Source organism: Saccostrea echinata, unplaced genomic scaffold (genome assembly GCF_033153115.1).
Source record: "Saccostrea echinata isolate AGI-Se365-2 ecotype Australia unplaced genomic scaffold, CSIRO_AGI_Sech_v1 ptg000033l, whole genome shotgun sequence".
In the NCBI taxonomy this organism is placed as follows: Eukaryota; Metazoa; Mollusca; class Bivalvia; order Ostreida; family Ostreidae; genus Saccostrea; species Saccostrea echinata.
Window position 1 is genome coordinate 35,192,667 of NW_026889782.1, and position 21,181 is coordinate 35,213,847.

The 21,181-nt window shown below is 35.6% G+C and overlaps 1 protein-coding gene across 3 annotated transcripts; it reads left to right on the forward strand.

The window, feature by feature from the left end:
• Nucleotides 1-8,083: 8,083 nt before the first annotated feature.
• On the forward strand, nucleotides 8,084-18,720 carry LOC133199246 (uncharacterized). 3 transcript variants are annotated; one of them, XR_009722777.1, is made up of 6 exons: nucleotides 8,084-10,649; nucleotides 11,014-11,231; nucleotides 12,208-12,289; nucleotides 12,926-14,004; nucleotides 14,306-18,074; nucleotides 18,245-18,720. XR_009722777.1 is itself a non-coding variant. In XM_061335088.1 (5 exons), the coding sequence occupies exons 1-5, from the start codon at nucleotides 8,114-8,116 to the stop codon at nucleotides 15,158-15,160; spliced, it is 4,770 nt and encodes a 1,589-aa protein (XP_061191072.1). In that variant the 5' UTR covers nucleotides 8,084-8,113; the 3' UTR covers nucleotides 15,161-18,720. The 3 variants fall into 3 exon arrangements, 1 of the variants encoding a protein (XP_061191072.1); XR_009722776.1 differs by having other exon boundaries at nucleotides 14,306-18,023; XM_061335088.1 differs by having other exon boundaries at nucleotides 14,306-18,720.
• Nucleotides 18,721-21,181: the final 2,461 nt, after the last annotated feature.

Sequence of the window (21,181 nt, forward strand, 5' to 3'; positions counted from 1 at the left end):
TTCAATAGTGAGTTGTTTATTGAGAGCTTTAGTATTTTTACTGATATGAGATAGAAGAAAGAAAGGCTGAAATTCCTTCTCTACGTAATCTGATCGTGTTGTTACTTGAGAGATATGTAAAGTATCGAGACATTTAAAGTACAAAGAATTCATTAAAGCGACCCTTGGGTTCAAGTCTTATAATGTCATTAACGACCCAACCATAGCCCTAACTGCAGCAGTGCTCAGTGAAGCATGTCAGCTGTCACAGAATCTGGTCTGTTAAAGTTTTAAAGAATTATTTTGACACAGATATTTAAATCAATAGAAACTATTTGGTGTCATTGAGGAACGGAAATAAATAGGGAGGGTCGTTTACTGTGGAATGGGTCAAGTGCTTTGTTGTGATTTTGGAGCATACACATGTTAAAGTTTCTCCTTTAATTCTTATTTGGACTTTACATTGCTCTGTTTCTTTTTGTACATTTGTAAGTATAGATTCAAGTAATTTTTATATATTAATTTTTTTGTAAGTACAGGTGCAAGTTAGTAGTACAGATTCAAGTTATTTTTACAGGTATCAGAACTGTCACGCAATAAATAATGTATCTTAAGTTAAAATGTTTATGCTCAATTAATTTCCAAATATAATCAGAAACATTTGCACGTCAGACTCTTCTGTACTGTTGAATTTCATGCCTATATAATGATTTAATTGAAATTTTAGGCATTTTATGCTAATTTTAGTAGCTTTACCACTAGTCACTGTATACTATTATTTATGATGCAGAAGAATGATCATAAGGGACAAAATCAGATACTAGTACAGTAGAACTGGGGTTTTCCTTAGTTCTTGGGGCTTGGAATTTCCATCACTGACCCTCTAAACCCCCCCCCCCCCCAACACACACACACTTGGATTATCAATGACAAGGATTGATGTTACAAATTTAGACTTGGTGGAATGTGATAGTACAGGGATAATTAATGTTGATCAAAATATGGAGTCTATCTAGCAATGAAAGGATTCTAAAAGTAGTTTTAAAAAAAGAAAGATCCTAGCAATGAAAAAAAAATTGAGGGATTTTAAGAGAAAGAGATCTTGAGATAGAGGGATCTTGAGATAAAGGGATCTTGTCAATGAGATGAAGGGATCTTGAGATCAAGCGATCTATTCAGAGATAGAGGGATCTTGAGATAATTGGATCTTGAGATAGAGGGATCTAGAGATAAAGGGATTTTTAGATTATAATTCTAGATAAGACTGTACAGGGATCCAGAAAAGGGATTCTGAGACAGAACTGCGATTGTCTCAGTGGGACTGGGAACCAGACATCAATGTTAGTACAAGTGTACTCAGATGTGAGATTAAACGTAAGGGTGGATCCTGAAAAGAAGGGAGTGGGAAAATGAATAACAGGAATGGTTTTGCATGTAATTATCAATTTTAGGGCTGAATTAAGGAATGAATTATCCTCTGATAGGGAGGTTTTTACCTGCTTGTCTGTCTGTCTGTCTCTGGGACATATACCCTCTGGAAATGGAAATCAGTTGAATCTATTCTTATCATTGTCAAGGCTTGGATGAATCTGTAATATGTTGTTGTGGCCCATAACTATAGCTTAACTCAAGGTGATACCAAGGTTACTAGATTGAGGATAGAGGAAATATCCCAGTTTTGTATTAACCCCCCCCCCCCCCCCTCCCCCCCAAAAAATAATGTTATATTCAAGTACTGGTAATTTCCAGACTGTGTTTTGAGTTGTAACACAGAGAACAGTTAGAGGTAAACCCAGCACCTGATACAGAAATATTGTGTAATTTCTAACAACATGTCACTCTGCTTATTTCATGTTAAATTTATACCATTATTGAAGATTTATGTAATTTCTGGATAATATAATATATGTTAGCAGATAAAATATTTTGACTTTTAAATGAGTGTGCATAATTAATGCTGGGAATTCAGTGTGACACTATATATCCTGACTAGATACCGGCTCATTATACAGCTGATAACTCCTGGATGCCCTGCCTCTCACTGGAATGTTAATTGATTATATGTAAATAAATTCATTACCATTTTTAGCTGGTTATACACTCATTTATTCCAGTAAGACTTGAGAGTGCCATGGGGTTTAAATTCCCTCTCACATCACCCACTCATTTTTCTACACCCCCCCCCCCTTCCTATTTAAGTCTCTCCAGGCATCCCCTGGTTGACTCACATCCAAATTTTCACTTCTCTTTCCACCCCTCCCCCTCCCTCCACAACAACATATAGCTAATTTTCCCTTTCCAGCCCTCCCCCTCCCTCCACAACAAACACCCCCCTCATCTCCCTCACCCCTCATTCTCTCTGCCCACATCCAACTTTTATCTAATTCCCCCTTCCCCCAGCACTCTCCTCCCTATACCCTGTCAGTTTTCTATTGTATGACTGTAGGCTTGTGAAACATTTAGCTACATGTATGTATTAGTATCAGATGAGCTAGTAACCTCTTGATTATGGAGCAGTTTTACATGTACTTATTTCACTCTCTAAAGAGAAGGCTTGTACTAATTGTAGGTATACGCTAAAGCTGTCCACTTATAATGTCTAAAGAGAAGGCTTGTACTAATTTTAGGTATACGCTAAAGCTGTCCATTTATTGTAAGATACTGTATATCCACATATTGAATAATAGAAAAAAAAATTCAGTTGTAGAAACTTTAATCATACATGTTCAGGCTTTATGAATACATTTTATATAAAAACAGAAATTCAACACTTTCCAGATTTTTATCAGTGCAGGAGACTATTCTCTGGTCTGCTATTTACACAACACATAAATTCTGCAATGTAACATGATGAAAGATAAGGGACAAGATTAAATGTAAGGGGTTCTGATCCCCCCATACCGAGGTCAATCAATAGTTGTCAGGACACCTGGGGCACTCCCAGATAAAGGTAGGACAGGTGTAAACAGTGGATCACATTTCACAGGAGATTTTTTGACAGATTCATCTTGATAGATAAATTATCTAAGGTGATGGATTTATTTTTTTTTTCTTTTAATTTTAAACATTTTTAAAATTTTATTTTTTAAAAATATATTGAATTTTTTAAAACATTACAAAAAAAAAAAAAAATTGTCAATGATTTCATAAAAAAATATTGCTATTTTTTTTTTTTAAAGACTTGATTGATAGAACTACAGAGCTGATGTTTATTTTATCATATATTAGACAACAAAGTTATGTAAGATATTAAGGCTTGAATAATGAGAAATCTTGTCCATATATTTCAATTGAAATTATTCCAAATAGATCAATGTAACATAATTTGAGAAATATATAAATCCTTCTAATTTTAATTGTTAGTAGATACATGTATATATATTAATTTGTCATTAAATGTTGGTCCATTTAGAGTTACCTCCCTTATCGCAGTATACTACATGTACAATCATTAGTTACCAGGGTGTGTAATCATTACATATCTTTAATTAATTCCTTTAATTTTATTTCTTTGGTGGTTACTTCTCTAGGTTCCTGTTAATAATTTTATATTTTATATCCTTTGACTCAATGTTTCATACATAGTGACAGAGATTCCTATGTAATCTCTTTAAAAATTGACACTTATATATAGCTATATACTACCCACTAGTCTGTAATTAATTAATATCTCACCCCTTTCATTCTCTCACTCTCTTTCTCTCTCTTCCACACTCCAATCTCTCTCTCTCTCTCTCTGTGACTGTAACACATATTATGCAATCGGATAGTTTAACTTTCCCTGAACACGCAAGAATTGCAGAATTTCTCCAATAATTTCCCATCATGCATCACTCTGCCTCTGGCTCTGTGTGAGTGTGTGTGTGAAAACATTGGGGAAAATATTGGTGATTCAGGATCAATATAATTAAAGATGGAGGCATGCACTGTCTGATTTTTACAGGAGGAATATTTTAATGATAATGGTGGGTATACCTTTTGATAGTAATACATATATGTGTGTATAATATCACAATATGTTGTTCTTTTAATAACATACAATTAATTCCTGGTGAAATTTTCTCTGAATCAGCCCCGAGTCTTTTAGCCTCATGTAAATGTTTGCATGCACAGCTCTCTCTGTTCAGGAGCACTTGTAAATCAGTTAATATTCTGTTGAGAGTGTATAATTAATTGCTTTTCAATGTATCGCTGGTTTTCTTAGTACAGATGAACTCTATAACTGTTATATCAAATCTAAGACATTTATACATTTGGGAGTTTTCCTTATGGCAGATGTGTCAGAAGTCCCCATTGATTTGAGGCTGTATGACAGTTATTTGTGAGAACCTACCTCTATTCTCTGACCTTGGTTTATGTTTACAAACACTGATCCTACACATGCTTCAGACAGTTGGAGTTGTAGTTTACTTTACAGGTCTGTAATATTCCTCAGAGCTGATCCTGTGTGATGTAGAGAGATGATATATATGGGGATTCAGTCTTTACCTAATTGTCCACTTGTTCTTGAGTTCTAATTAAACCTGTGTAAAGTGAAATAAGGCACAGATTCTGGTACCTATAGCTATAAATATTGATTTATAAGATGTTAGATGAAGTTTACTATTGATAAATCCTAGGTTTAACACATGTCAGGTTTTGATTTCTTTTTTCTCTCTATATGTTATCAGATAACAGAAATTGGTCAATTACAGAGTAACTTCCTAACAAGCCAAATGACTCACATTGATAGTGCAATGTATAATAGGGAGAATCAGTTAGCAGTGCAGACAGCTTCCTCTCTCTCTCTCTCTCTCTCAATTACAATCAAACCTCACACTTGTCAGTTCAGCTTTAATGAAGTGGGAAACTCCACACCTGCTTCATTACTTTACTGTTGCACCCAAGATGGATATCTTTTTTAGATTAATAATGACAAACATGTACACATAGCTGCAAGGGAAAAAAAAAATGTTACCTGTCAGTAGGGAGGGGGGGGGGGGGTAGATTAATGCAGATTATATATTATTCCAGTAAATTGTTCAATCTTTCTGTTATTGGATCCTATGTGTGGTTATTATGTAACATCATTTAATCTTTGTTCATCACACAAAGAATTGATCAATAAATTGATGGAGGTTGTAAGGGTAAAATCAGTTGGAGCTCATGAGTTATGAAATAAAAACAAACCATTTATTCCTGACAGGCTCTTCTTGTTATACTGGGATGAAATCAATTGATTTTTATCACCAGAAATGTCCATAGTAAAATAAGGGAGTCACACTGATGTTCAGTCATCAGGTATTATAATGTTCTGAAGCAGAATTATACTGTATTTTATTTGGCATGATCAACATTTGCCTATGTTATAAAATCTTTGATGATAAATAACACTTTAGTATTTTATTAAGTAAATTGTTGATATCAAATCATATTCTGGTAATAAATGTATCATCATGATCATGATATTATTTAAGTCATGAATGAATTTAGTGCATTTGTTAATTTACAATGGAGCCAAAAGTACCAAAGTATGAATCTAGGGAAAAATTAATTTTTTTTTTTTTTCTGGAAGAAGTGAAGTTCAACAATATTCAAAACAAAACAGTGAACATGTACACGGTGAACAAGATTTTAGAATGCTGAACAACTGTTTCAAAGTGCTTATGACATTGCTTTTCAAATCATAAGTGTAAATTGTTGTAACTCTAATGTATTTCTTCATCTAAGAATGTTCTCTATATAAATTATCTTGAAGTGAATCTAAAGATAAATTGTACGGTATTTTTGGTATGAGTGTGTCAACTGATTACTAGAATCATGGCTTTTTATAAGACTCTAAACAGATGTTTTTGATTGATGTTAGAACAAAGAAATTGTAGCAAACTTTATATTAACACACCATTGTAAGGGGACTCAGGTGAGTGATTCTTTTGACAGAAATTCCCTAGCTGTCACCCCCAGCCCCTGATTAGGAAGATTGGCACGTACGTACACTGAAGCTCACAAAAAATCAGTAATAGTAGCAATTCCTTACAGAAGCATGATAAGACAAAGATAAAAAATGAAATTCAAATCCAAAACAAATTTATTGCACCACAGCAGGGCAAAATTTTAGTCATGCTATTATTGAAGATGAACTTTTTACATTAAGTAACCTAGAGGGGGGGTTATGTTATTATATTATTGTCATTAGAACACTTGACTTAATAACTTTCAACTCTTTAATGATCAACAGAGATATCTTTCAGGTTTCTCTAAAATCTTAGCCCCCCCCCCCCCACACACACACACACCATGGCTCTGCCCTGGACCTGCCTGGGGCCTAAGATGCCCCCCAGACCCTCTTATAGCATTATGTCTGCAGGTCTTTTTCCCATAGCCATGCCCCTGCTTTTGCTATTGCTGTGTTTTAACTGCTATATATATTGTTGTGCTGGTATACTGTTTTGCTAAATATTTTGTGCTACTGTTTTGCTATAAGGATCCTTAAAAGGACTATTTTCTCTTAAGACCAATATTTACCCTCCAAATCTATAATTATGTTCTAAACCAGGTGGGTATTCACAGGCTTGTAAGCATTTATTTACCTATTTTCATCAGCCATAATGTCATATGTCAGATATGACATCAAGAATATATGACATAAATTCAAAATTTCAATGAATTTGAGAGAAAAATTTAATATTAGCATCAATATTTTGATTATAAGTCATCAAACACAGGTCTGCACCAGCTAAATCTTTTGATATTAATGCATAGAATTATAATACCAATGAAATGTGTGAATATTGTTCTGGGGCAAGTTTGTGCTCAGTATATTCTATACTCAAAATTGAACAAATTTTGTCCATTTTGTCATCTCTCTTGAAAATAACGGAAAATCCTAATAGTTTGTGATTTCACAGAAAAAAAGGATTGCTGATAATCTACTTAAAAATATGATAATTTTTGTCAATTAAGATTTTTCATACAGTATATACAATTGTGTACATTTCTAGAGATTTTCAAAATATGGCTTTTATAGGGGCAAAAAATATTCTTTACAGCATATAGTTCTTTGACAGATTTATAGACAGCATCTTCATTGCAAAATCTTATGAAGTGAAAAGAAATATTTGGGGACCAATAAATTTACTTCACTGTAATGCTATGAACACCAAAATAAGCAAGTTTTACAGTTGTTATGATCCAAACCAATGAGGCTTATTTTTTATTTGGTGTCAGATTGTCTGCTTTGAGTGATGGTGAAGACTTAGGTTGATATATTATGGAGGTGTAAGAACCTTGTGAATAGTTAATGGTTGTCTTAGACTAAGTGTGATCATACAGTAGCTCAGGAAGGCCGACTGAGAGCCAGACAGGGAGAGCTTAATTGTGAATAGTTAATGGTTGTCTAAGACTAAGTGTGATCAGACAGTAGCTTAGGAATTCAGACTGAGAGCCAGACAGGGAGAGGTTGATTGAGGTGTGATGTTTGACAAGTCAGTGTTAATATTTCTGTGTAAATCTTCACATACATAACATTCTGTACAATCTGAAACAGGTGATGCACCAACACACTGAGGCTTTGTTTATGTTTGATGCAAGGCATATTAACCTGTGCTTCATAGGAGGGACTTGTATCAAAATGGTTAATCGTGAGAGAAAATATTCAGCTGGGATTTAAGGAAATCACCAAAATATAAGAGAAACTCTTCTGTGAAAAGACCAGTGGCTGGTTGAAATCTGCATTAAAATTTTGTATTTTATTTTAGCACAGAGTAGGTCTTGTGTATATATAGTATTGTAAGTGTAACCATGAATTTGCATGTGTGTAAATTGATAGTGAAATCATATTTAGACAGAGATCATAAAACACCTATGACATGTAGACTAATTTGTACAGTAGTCTGACACAAATGTCACTAAAATACATACAAACCAAGGAAAAAAAGATAAAGTGTTACAAGTCTCTATTTATTATCATGACTACATAATTCAGCATTTTTGTAAATTATTTGTGTGACCATTTTCTCTAAATGATAGCATTGCATTAGGTTCCATATTTCAAAACTACTAAGTCACCGTAAATTATTTTGTCCTATGAATTAAGCACCAATTAAATACACTTGTATAGATTAATTTATATATTTTTAGGTCATGACCCATCTCCATGGTTACTCAAAGCGTAATGTCCACCGCCTGCTCTGAATTTACTCAGAATGCCTGGAAAAAAGATCTCTGCAAGAACTGTCAACGACCCAGAGCAGAGCACAGCATTGTGGGAGATTTCAACCCTGAGTCTACGAGTTCACCTATCCCAACAAAACGGACATCTATCATTGCTGATGATGTCATACATCAGGCGAAACGCAACGCTTCCTTGATTCTTTCGGAGTTAGAGGGTCGGAATGAAGGAAATGCAGACCAGCGTAAACCACGGACTTCTCGGAGTTTATCTGTGGAAAAAGAAAAACTACAAAAGCCGCTGATTTCATACTCGAAGGTGACCATAAATAATGTACGGAGTATTCTAGTCAAAAATGGTGAAATACGCAGGAAGACTTTTGATATCAAGTTTCTGGAGCGAGAACCTTCTGTGATCGGTGAGGATGGGGGGTACGACAATCTATTTTTAGACAATGAGGAACTTCCTTTAGAAGAGGATTCTGGGGAGGATATTTCATTCACGGAGGAGGAGCGTGAATTTGTGCTTCAAGCTTTACATAATACAATCTGGAATTCCGATCTGAATAATCTTAATGGTGCTAAAAACAAAACAATTGACGATGATAAGAGTTATGAATTTGAGGATGTTAAGCTGTCCTCACTGTGGAAAAAAGACAGGTTTTCGACGCTACGTGACTGTGATAAATTATTATCCCAGAGGTTTGGGACATTTCCTCTTAGGAGACCACTAGGCTCGAAGTCAAGCTTAGAACAAATGTTCGATCGCGATGGGAAACTGGAAAGATCCTCTTCTGATTGTGATCTTAAAAAGATAGAGGAGGAAAAAGAGGGAACTCATTACGAAACAAATTTCTCACTGTTCGAAAAGCGGAGGAGTCGGTCCGCCTCAGAGATGGAGGGTCATGTCGTAGAACAGGGAGGGACGCAGCCCTACATGGACGTAAATATCACGCAGTTTAATGGACAGAGTGATGAAATGAAAAATGGAGAAGAAGATGTATTCGAAATGGACAAATTTGATGCAGAGAGTTTATTTGAGAATTTTTCCACAGAAATTGATTTCGATTCTTCGTCAGCCGGCATGGCATTAGTTGACCATTTAAATGCCATATTAGCACGATATAGTGACAATGTCTCGATCAAAGGATTTGATGACAATGAGTTTTTGCCAGATTCTGATATGAATGATATACCAGACAACAGTGAAAAAATTCTGGAGAGTTTGAGAATTCCCAAGGGCAGTATAAAGTCAAAAGAGTTAGAGGCAAAGATCGTGTCACTAGCCACAGATATCAGAAAGAAGAAGCGCCCTGCTCCCCGGCCTCCAGTAGCCCCTCCCCCTCAACCCACTTCCAGAAATAGCTCAAGTCTAAACAGTGACCAGTCCTCTAAAAAAACATCTCCATCACATTCGCACAACTTCTCTGAACCAAATTTTAAAATGGTGCCAATAGGAAAATCCATCACAGGCAATAGTCAGGAGAAATTCCTATCACCCAAACGCACAGGCGACTTTCATGATGACTTAATGGACAACAGAAATAAGAGTGATAATAGCAAAGGGAAAAAAGGGATCACCTCATTTTTTCGCAGTATTCTACGCAGAGGGAAAGATTCACCTGAGAATTCCACAGAGCAAATCAACGAGGCTTCTAGTCCTCCCAGAGTCACTGTACCAATAACTCCAGTCACGTCCTCACCCGAAAAAAGCAAGGAACCCTCACCTGAAGCCAAAGAAGAGAGGAAGTCACCACAGGTCAAGGCCAAAGTTCTCCCTGCCGTGTCCTGTAGGAAATCCCGCACAAGCATCATAATGTCAGCTACGGAGACATCAGCTCTGTTTAATGGACCACAGGGAAATAAAACAGAGGAGACAACGGAAAGTGAAAGTATGACAAGCAGCATGATTGTGGAAGAAAATGAAAGTAAAAGTGAAAGTGTTCCCACTGTAAAACCATCTATACCAACAAGACCAAAACCCCCACCAAACCCAAAACGACCGACCGTCTCCCCCCAGCATGGGACAAGGGAGGGACGTTCCTCCTCCCCTGCCTCAGAAAGAAAAGGATCCACAGGGGGTAAGGATAGAAAGGGGTCAGACACAGAAAGTACAACAGGGAGCTTAGAGAGACCAGATAAAGGGAGTCTGGAGAGAGAGATCACGAGGGCTCTGTCTAAAGAGGATAGTCCAAAGAAAGACACTGAACCCCAAGTGGTGAGAAGACGAGCAAAGAGTCCCAAGCGAGTTTCAGCCCCTCAGAAGCCGGCCGTGCCCGGGAAGACGATGGAGAATAAGAATGCCTTGTTTACAAAGGAACTGGAAATGAGGCTCAGTAAAAGTCTGGACTCCAAGGTCACTCCACCACCAGCAGGTCAGAAAGGAAATGTGGCGCCACCTGCTGCTGGTCAGAAACCGAATGTGGAGATGAAAAAGTCAGCACCTCACCCACCCACTACAACTGTCAAATCAGAGGTCTCAGTAGCTCCATCTGGTGGACAGACCAATCAACCATCAGCAGGTAGGATTTGATTGAGAAACAATCAATATTATAAAAGATATTAAACATTTAAAATGATGAAAGATATGTAATTTTAGAGGGAGTATTTCACATTTATCAAACAACTCTCAGAACTTTCCAAATGCCTCTTGTAAATTTATCATTTTTGCATCTCATGATTGATCCATAAATAAACCAGGTCATCGCTGAGTAGAATTTTCATAATGTATTCTGATGTTCGTGATCAGATACAGTATTAGTATGCAGTAAATATAGGTTTAGAATTCAGTCTGAAATTTTGATATCAGTTTTAAGAACATCGGTGCTCGGCAAAGATTTTAAAGTTTATATTGTGAATGTTTGTAATTTGGGGTTTCCACTTCAGAACCGAAGGAGGAGAAAGAAGAACCTGAACCAGTGGCTGCAGAGAAGATTGAGTTACCAAAGGCCGCCAGTCGTAAAAGCTTCCTGGGGAAACTCGGCAATAAGAAATCCCGAGCCCCACCCCGACCATCCTCAGTGAAACGGACCAAATCTATCACCGAGAGTGGAGGCGAGTTACACGCTAAGAAGATTGACCCCTCCGACATCTCAGGACCTGTGGTATGTGTCATGTGACTGTCATGTGATCAGTGTCATAGGTCATATGCTACATTCCTATTACAGGATTACCATCTTATTAACAAATGAAATCTAAGCTCTTCACTACTTTTAGCATTCAAATTTTAACACAAAAATGGTCAGGAAGTATTCCTAATATGAATAATTTGAATTAGGACACAAAGGAATGTTAAGATAAGAAAGCTAGCTAAATGAAATCACAAATACATGTAGCACACAATTTTAGTGTTTGACTCAGATTTTATAACAATAATGTCAAATATTTCTACGTATTATTGTAATCTTGTAAGTAGATAATTTTTTTTATTATATATTTGTTCAATAATACAGGATTTTTGCATCCCTGATATGAACACAGGCACGCGCCCTGTATTACACACCCTGTATCAGCACCCTTTATTTTACCCTTTATCACACCCTTTATTACACCTTTCCGGAACATCTCTGTATTTTTCATTCGGAGTACCTCGGATCTTTTTCTATTAATTGTTTATAAAGTTTATTTAAATTGTAAATTTTCATCAGATATTTTATGCTATTCAAAATAATTATTTGTTTAATTAATAATTATTTCATTTCTTATCGCTGTATGCATTGCCTTTGGAAAAAAATAATGAGAAAGGAAATTCAACAAAAAAAAAAAAAAAGAACAGATTCAATTATTAAGAATTAATTAATTTACAGGTTTATATATGATTTTTTTGACACTATTTTCAAATATATAATAAAAACAACAATACATGACAAAATCTGTATCACACCCCATATCAACCCTCGACCAATATCAGCCCTCTGGCCTTCGGCCCTCGGGCTGATATTGGAGTCTCGGGTTGATATGGGGTGTGATACAGATTTTGCCATGTATTATTCTCTATGTATTCCTATGACATCAATGTTACAGATTGAGGGTAATTTATGTGTATTGTATGATCAGTGTTTTCTTTTTTTTTAATTCCAGTTAATAACCTCCATGACAGGTGGATCAACTTTGAATCGGAGGAACACTATTTCTGTAGGAGAGGACCCCTCTATGGTGTCGGGTAAGTCTCACTCTAGACTTGTACCGGTATACTGAATGTAGAAAGCATAAGAGATAAAATTAAATATTTATAGCTATCTAATATAAAGTATTTTACATGTCAGCAAAATATACTGATGTAAATGATAATTTTGATAACCAGCTTTGCCTTTAATGCCACTTACCACATTCACTCATCAACAACTTTGCTGTTAATGGCAATTGTCACATGATCTTATGTATATATACTAACAGTAAAACAGACATCAAAAATTGATTATATATGTAAGAATTTAGAGTACATGCTGTTGAAAATTTTTTATTGAGATTTTTTGTCAACATTTACAGTCAAGTCTTGATATCTCAAATATGATAGGACTGTTAAAAAAGATTGAGATATCAGAGGGTTTGGGATATCAAGGTTAGAATTCACACAGTCAGACCTTGATATCTCAAAGATGGTGGGACTGAGATAACTATTGTTTGTCTTTGAAGATATCAATTTGAAAGTCAAGCTGAATTTGTGAAAAAAGCACAGACCTGTCATCTCATTTTGAAATATTCCATATGTTTGAGATATTGTAGTTCAGCTGTAATGTGAAAACAATTTCTATGGTGTGTGGTTGCTTTGAGTTCTACTTATTGTGTCGTGTTTCAGGAGAATCAACATCCTCCGGATCAACAGCAGAAAAGTACGATGAATGGCCAGAGTTCTCTCCTCTTGGTTCCCTAGAAAACGTATATGAACCAATTATCCCTAAGGAGCCTCCTCCCCCTCCTCCGTCAGGACCGCAGGCTGATGGTGATCTGATAGCTCCTCTTAACACTGCCCTGTCGGTTCCGAAATCACCAAGTGAAGGATACCTCGAACCTGTCACTCACCGGTCAACAGCAGCTAATGATCCAGCAGTAACACAGCAGTCCACGGTAACCACAGCAACCAATAACCAACCGACCAATCAGCAATCAGTAATGACCTTGTCAACCAATGAACAGATTGTTTCTGATGAGGTCAAGGTTTCCATGGAAACATCAGTACATCAGGAGGTCAATGTTGATAATGTACAAAAGAGCTCAGCAGACCCTGATAATGTACAAAAGAGTTCAGCAGACCCTGAGATCCAATCAGAGAGAGAAAGAATTCTAGCTTCACAACCAATTTATGAAGAGATCAATGGGTATGGGAAAGATCCTGCTAAAGAATCACAGAGTTCTGTAGATCTCCAGAAATCAGTCAATGATAGTTTGTCAAAAGACATGCATAAGTTCATGACTGATAGTCTTACTGTGGATATGAGTGAATCTTTGATTTCCATGGACTTTCCCCTGGCTTCGCCTTCACAGACGGGCATGTCCTCAGGGTCAGAACCTTCCTCCCAATGCAGCACGCTCAGTCGACCAAAACCATTACCAAGGAAGCGATCCAAACGGGAGAGCTTTTCGTTAGAGCAGCCCTACATTGCGATGAATCGTGGAAGCGTGACATCGGCCCTGAACGAGACTCAGCTGAGGGATATGTTGAATCAGCTGACGTCAATGAATCTCCAAACACTGAGGGATATTTACACTCAGTATGAACGTATCTTCATAAAGGAGCCTGTGTCTCTGGGCGTGCCCACAGCTGGCCCACTGAAGTGGACAGATTTTGATATTTACGGGAAACCTGTCCATTCCTCTGAGCGATGTGTTGTCTACAATGCTAAACTCAGACTCAGCTCAACCAATTGTCAACTCATGGTAAGATGTGTTTACATGTCAAGTATAGATAAAAAAGTTGATAGCCACAGTTAAAGATTTCATTTATATTCATTTGCTTGAAAGAACAAATATTCACATGAGCATTTTTGCCTGGCTTCTTTGTCAAAATAAGTTAACAACTATCCCCTTACTGGTGTAGCAGATATTTGTACTGAAAAAAGACTTTGTTCAATCAACTTGAAGTTGAAAATTTTAAAGTAGCTTGAATCATTCTTTTGAATGTAAAGTATAGATTGAAAGTTGTAGAATGTCTTTCACTCAACTCATGATTTATTTTCAGCTACAACACACCAAGCCCGATCTGATGTCTTCCCAGCATCCCACACTGCTGAAGCCGACCATCATTTTCTGTGATCACATCCCGTACTCTTATCTCACGGAAGATTTCATCAAAACCAACCAGCTCCTTCTTAATCTCCACACCAACCAATCAAATTCTGCCAAGTGTTTTGTGGCTGTTGGACAGTTTGACATTTCTGACAGTCTCTCCAGTCACATGACCTCTATTCGCCATGGTAACAGTCAGGTGATGTGGACAGTGGAGGACATGATGGAGCATGTTCTATTCTTTATGCTGCAGATTCTCAGTGCCATCTCTCATTGTCTTGATCAAGGATTCAGTCTCGGAGATGCTAATTTTCGGGATGTGTTTATTATTACCAGTAGCAACTGTTCCCACGGTAACATTGTGGCATTCCTTCCCCATCAGAGGTCACTTGATGGTTCCCACATTGATTCTGTGTTCTGTTTTCTGGATAAATATCTCGCCGAAAACATGTCAAGTAGGAGTGAGTATGAGTTTGGGAAGTTTGTGGGAGGAGTTCTGAAAGTGCAAAAAATGTTACAGTGTCGAAAGATCGAGATCCTGCCTTTAATTCGGAGTTATGTGGAGTTTCTTCTTTGGGGACCAAGCGAGACATCATGGCAAGGCGGTGTGGAGAGGACCAGCAGTCTCGAGCCAAAGCTGTCCATGTGGCTGGAGAAAGAACGTGCAGCGATGGTCCATAGATTCGCCCGAGAGTCGCCAGCTGAGGAAAAGAAGTATTCCATCACCGAGTTCTACAGAATGAAGTTTCTGTTAAAGTCTAGTGCTGTCAGTCTTTCTGAGTGTGTCAGGACACATATGTCTTACTGACTTAGGTCAGTCAGTCAGGACACATGTCAAGGTCATGTAATGAAAAACATGTTTTACTGATATATGTCAACTTATTATAATAAGCAAATTTAATGCTATATGCTACATGCAAGTTCATCAGTAAAAACCTGTTAGGAAAGTATTATAAAAATATTTTTTATAGTTAAATTCTTAATCTTTCCCGTCATGGCCAGTGCTGCAATGGAAAATGGTAATAGCATATGCTTTTGAATCTTTTTTGCTTTGAGGTAGAAAAAGCTGCAAAGATGATCCATGATGACACAAACTGTCTCTTATAGAATGATATGGTGTAATCCTTGGTCTTTAGGAAGCAATATCAATTAAAGGGGCAGGGGTGGGGGCAACTTAAAGAAATTCTTGACAAGCAAAAAATAGGTTATCAAAAATTAGTTATAATTATTTTTTCGGGCTCAACTTGGGAAAATTATTGAAGGGGCACAACTCTGAAATGGTTTTGTTTTAAATAATAAATACTTGCAAAATAATTGGAGTGAGGTCACCCTTGTGCCCTGCCCCCATTCCTATGGGCCTGAGTGCCTAAATAACAAAATTAATGTAGTTACATGTAATGTAACACCATATTTTACTTCATCAAGAAATAAGATTTTGTTCATTTTTATTTGGAGAGAATACACAATATTATAAATACAGAATAGCAAAGGTTTTATGTCTGTATGATATATAAAACATGTATAACTGATATACATGTAACTTGAAGAATTTGATAGATTTTACTTTTATTTTAAACTGTTACAAAAATCAAAAACAATGATGCCCAACTTTTATGTTGAGAAATTGTCTCCATATGCAGATTTGAATAATATTGATTTTTTTTTTTTTTAATTTTATTAAAGAATTTTTGTTTACATGATTTTCAAAGAGATCTGTTTATTGATTTTTATTGATAAATGAATGTTTTATGAATGCTGCTTGGGAGCTAATCAAGAGTTATCTTTCTTTAGTCAGCATTGCTTTTTTTTTTTTAGCTTTTCCCATGTTTTCTCTTGGATGTTTGTTAATTGAGCATGAATAACAAATCTCTGTGCAATATTATCCTAATCTTGGGGCATTTTTCTTATATCAGTGTTATTTTTTTAAGTACTACCTTTACTTTTTATTTTAATTTGAGCCAAGATAACGTACAAAAAGCATCACACCCCCTTGCCCGAACTATTTGTAATTTTTAATTTATACATATTTACTGCTATTAAATAGTTAGAAGTTTTTATATAGTTTTTATGACTGGATTTTGTAAATTAAAATGTGCCAATCTATCTGTGTGCACATTTTTATACTGTCCAATTTACCCCTAGCATTAGGTATTAAATCGTGATTATTTTACACATCACAGCTTTTTGTCAGTGATCTACAAAAAAACCCCCATAAACCATAATTTTGCTGCTAATCATTTCTAAATTAATGTGAATAATTTGAAAGTCCTAAATGTGTATATGGGACCATAAAGTTTAACACCATTTACTTTTTCAACATGTTGTTTATGCTGGCTTTTTATATACACAGAAACTGTCTTATCTAATTATTTTGTATCAGTCTTATCTTACTAAAGTAATTGTTTTGTATCAGTTGTGTTTTTTTTATATATTAATTATATATGCTGAATGTTTGACTATCATTAAGCTTGATGATGTGCAATATATGTTTGTAAGTTATACTGTATATTTGATGTATTTATTCCTGTATATATATAATTATTTGTTTGAACGACTTTTTAAGTAGATTTGTACAATTGGTATACCTTATAGTACATGGCCCTGTGTACAAACAAATATGGGTAATGTTCATATGTAGGTAATCTTTAGCTGCAGAACTGTAGCTCTGTGGTTGAGTTTATCTGTCCAAATTTTCTCAACCAGAGAGCTACAGTTCTGCAGCTAGGTAATCTTGTGGAAGCCATAGAGGATCCATTGAAATTTTATCAAGCAATTTGGTAAAAGTTAATTATGTTAATCCACCAGTATTTGTAACAACATATTGTAGAGCAAGAAATCTGTATTAACGTAACAGAATATTACTAATGTCTAAGAATATTATAAGGCAAAGAATTTGTTTTATTGTAAAACATATTGTATTAGTAATGGAAAGAACAGTGAATTCTCTTGACTCAGTTTACAAATGAACAGTAATATAATACCGTATAATGGGAATTTTTAGCGGGGTGCTAACCTTGGCTTATTTTAGCGGTTTTGAAGTAGCCCGCTAAAATTTTAATCCCTTAATTTACACCCTTGCGTATAAGTACTGAATACAAGAAAAATAACTTTGTTCAGTCTGTTGTCAAACAATGTCTCTCATCTGGTGTTGGTTTTTAACTCAAAATCTTGCCTAAGTCAGCATTAAAGCGTATTTAAACATACTGAAAACGCATCCAGACGATGAACCTCCTCTACTTTACATGTCAAGGAACTGAGTGTCTCCCAAAAAAAGTTCCACCAAAATATTGGCGTACCTTCGAGCAAGCAAAACGCCAAATTGTACACCAGCTAAAGAAACCTGCTATACCATAATATAGCAAATTTAACACAAAATTTTTTGTTGTTGAAATTTTAAATTGTGAAAATAATTGTAAATAGATCTGCAGTATTTATAATCTTTTATTATTAACTACTCAAAATAATAAAATAAAAAATTAACTTTTGTAAAAGGCATACAGCAAGAGGTTTGAAGCTAATCATCATAAATGGACATTTTTAGTATGATCAACAAATCCATTCTAACACCTTACAACATTAGAAAAAAAAAATTCTTAGTTAATAAAACTGCTTGTATTGTAAGGTAGTGCATTTGAAACACAGATATCCCATCAATAAATAGACAAGTCTAGGTATTTCACAAGGACTGGTCAGATATCCCATCAATAAATAGACAAGCCTAGGTATTTCACGAGGACTGGTCAGATATCCCATCTATAAATAGACAAGCCTAGGTATTTCACGAGGACTGGTCAGATATCCCATCTATAAATAGACAAGCCTAGGTATTTCACAAGGACTGGTCAGATATCCCATCAATAAATAGACAAGTCTAGATATTTCACAAGGACAGGCCAGGAAGTCAATGTTGAATTCAGAATTAGGTCAAGGTATTTCCACATATCCTTGGTATTTAAAATAGCAACCTTCCAGATGTTAATGTCTAACTGTACTATAATTGTTCTTTGATTCCTAGGTATCAATTTATCATACATTAAGATGATTTTTCATTAAGCTGTACCATGTTTATTGTTAAAGTATTTTTTTTTTCATTACAATGTAAGAATAATTTCTGATGCATTGTAATTTAACAATATTTCTGTTACAAGATACTGTAAGAACTTTTCTCTTACATTGTAATTGAAAAATATTTGTCAGCTTGTTGTATTTTTGTTGCGAGTCCATCCATTTTATTTTTTATTTACAACAGTATTGCGGTTGTCTTATAACTGTGATTATTTTTTGTATGTTATCAACATATACAGAGTGAATGGGAATCTTATTTCTTTGTCTGTGAAACAGAATTGCAATAAATGGACAATATTTAAATACTGTTATCAGTTTTTATTCAATTTCAATAATATATACATATTCAAACGTCTTTCTCTGAGATAAAACTACAAATAAAGAAATAGCTTTATAACGTTATAAAGACTTCTGCATGTCATGTGACAGAACTGCCCTATCGCTGTGTGTGGCTTAGTAGTCACTGGGTCAGGCTTGCAGACTTTGGTTTCTAATTATTAAATAAAAACAAAGTTAATTTTATGATACACATGTATATTTTACAAAACAATAAGAATATAAAAATCAGGTTAAAATGTAAATATGAGGAATAATTATCTGATTACCTCAAGTGAGCTTTTCTGATCACCCGTCTTCTTTCAGTCTGTCCTTCCATCTGAACATTTTCATATTTTCGACTTCTGAAGAACCACAAGGCCACTTTAAAACAAAGTTGATACAAAGCATCTTTCGATAAAGGGGATTCAAAATTGTTCAAATTAAGGGGCAAACCGCGCCCTTCCAAGGCGAGATAAAACACGAACCCCCGGAAATTTTGGAGGTGAGATCAGGTGTGTAGAAGGAGTAAGAATTCCCTGTTGACCGGTCACACCCGGCGTGCGCCCCATGTATTTATCAGGACTACGGAACATTCCGTAGTCAAATTTAGTATTAAAAAAAGGCACAACAATTAATATATTATAGCTTCGACCAACTGTTCAGAACGAGAATAGTGCATGCGATGAGTGAATTGGTTTATCGGAGGATATTGTGTTTATGAGTAAACTGAATGCTGAACATTTATCTACGAAACTTTGTTACTGAAAGCAATTTCTAGGTTAGCTTCATGATTAACATTAGATAATGAATTTTTAACGAAGATGGTCCTTCAGTCTATTTCATAGAAAGGCTTTGATAGCAGGAGTGCGCTTTCCACATTGTAATTCATGTCATAAACTAAGTGAAAATCCCACTATAAGATAAAAACAAGAGGCCCAAGGGCCTTAACAGTCACCTGAGTATAATACAACAATTTAGAGAATCCATAGAGTATAAAATGAACTGAAAAGTGAAGCTTTGTTGCCCAAAAGCAAGAAAAATAGGGTGATCAGGTTCAACAAAATAATTAGTCTAGTGTTCATTAACAGTTCATAAATTAGGTTCTAATCTGTTCCCCATTTATCACTATCACCATACAGTATATTAACAAACTATCAATGCTTCTGTACTATTTTAATCCTTTGTTGAAATCTCTTACATTGGACTCTCTTGGTCTTTGATGAACATTGAATAAGACAAGTTATTTTTGTCTCATTTTATTTATCTATTACTTACAAGTCTACCTGATCATTAAAACTATGAAAGTACTTTTTGTACTATACAATAAAAAATCTTGCAAAATTCTCTTATTCTATTAACTTTTCAAGTACATTATTTACAGTGACTAATTATCAAAAGTAAATGGCAAAGGGGAATAACTCCCCTCAGTAGAATACAAATTAATAGAGCCCTGGCCAGGACCAGAACACTTGACAAAATGGCCCAGATGTTCAAAAATATTTATTAAAACTTTTACTCTTTTTGCCTCTGATATGCCCAGGTGCAGAGAAGATTTTCAAAGAAATAATGCAGTTTTTACTACAGATTCACTAGATTATCAATAGAGCCCCCCAGCCCCCCCCCCCCCCCACCTCCCATCCCCACCGAGAAACACCAGAGTCTCTCACCCTGGGACCAGAAGTTTATTCATCATACATGTAAGTAATCACTTTGTTTATCTGATTAACACTAAGGAGCAGACAGGATTATTTAACAGAATTAATGCGTTTTCACTACATTATCAAGAGCCCCACCCTTACACCAGCACATCTGACCCAGGGGTCATGCAATTCACTACTCTGGAAGAAGTAATCATGCTCATCATAACTATACACTTAGCTTCTTTGCTTTTTAACCAGAAGCAGAAAAGAATATTTTCAGAGAAATTTTGCTTTTTCACTATATAATCAATAGAGCCCCCCCCCCCCCTTTTCACCAGAACCCTTGACCCTGGGGCCATGAAATTCACAATTTTGGAAGGGGCATACTTGCGTATCATAACAATGTTCTAATAGTTTGTTTAAATAATACCCAGGCGCAGAGAAGAAGATTTTTAAAGAAATAATTCACCTTCACTATAGGATATATATGGCCCCGCCCTAGCACCAGAACCCCTGTACCTGGGGCCATGAATTTCATAATTTTGGAAGAAGCATCCTTGCTTATCATAACAATGTACTTAATTTGTTTAAATAATACCCAGGAGTAGAGAAGATTTTTAAAGCATTAATGCATTTTCACTATATAACAAATAGAGCCCCATCCTAACACCAGAACCCCTGATCCAGGGTCCATGAAATTCACAATTTTGGAAGAGGCATCCTTGCTTATCATAACTATGTATTTAATTTGTTTAAATAATACCCAGGAGTAGAGAAGATTTTTAAAGCATTAATGCATTTTCACT

What these genes read in the sequence shown, in the direction of transcription:
- LOC133199246 (XM_061335088.1), top strand. Translation starts at nt 8,114, where the DNA reads ATGGTTACTCAAAGCGTAATGTCCACCGCCTGCTCTGAATTTACTCAG. An exon ending in GACCAATCAACCATCAGCAG is followed by an intron (nt 10,650 to 11,013) that starts GTAGGATTTGAT and finishes TTTCCACTTCAG; the next exon opens with AACCGAAGGAGGAGAAAGAA. An exon ending in GGACCCCTCTATGGTGTCGG is followed by an intron (nt 12,290 to 12,925) that starts GTAAGTCTCACT and finishes GTCGTGTTTCAG; the next exon opens with GAGAATCAACATCCTCCGGA.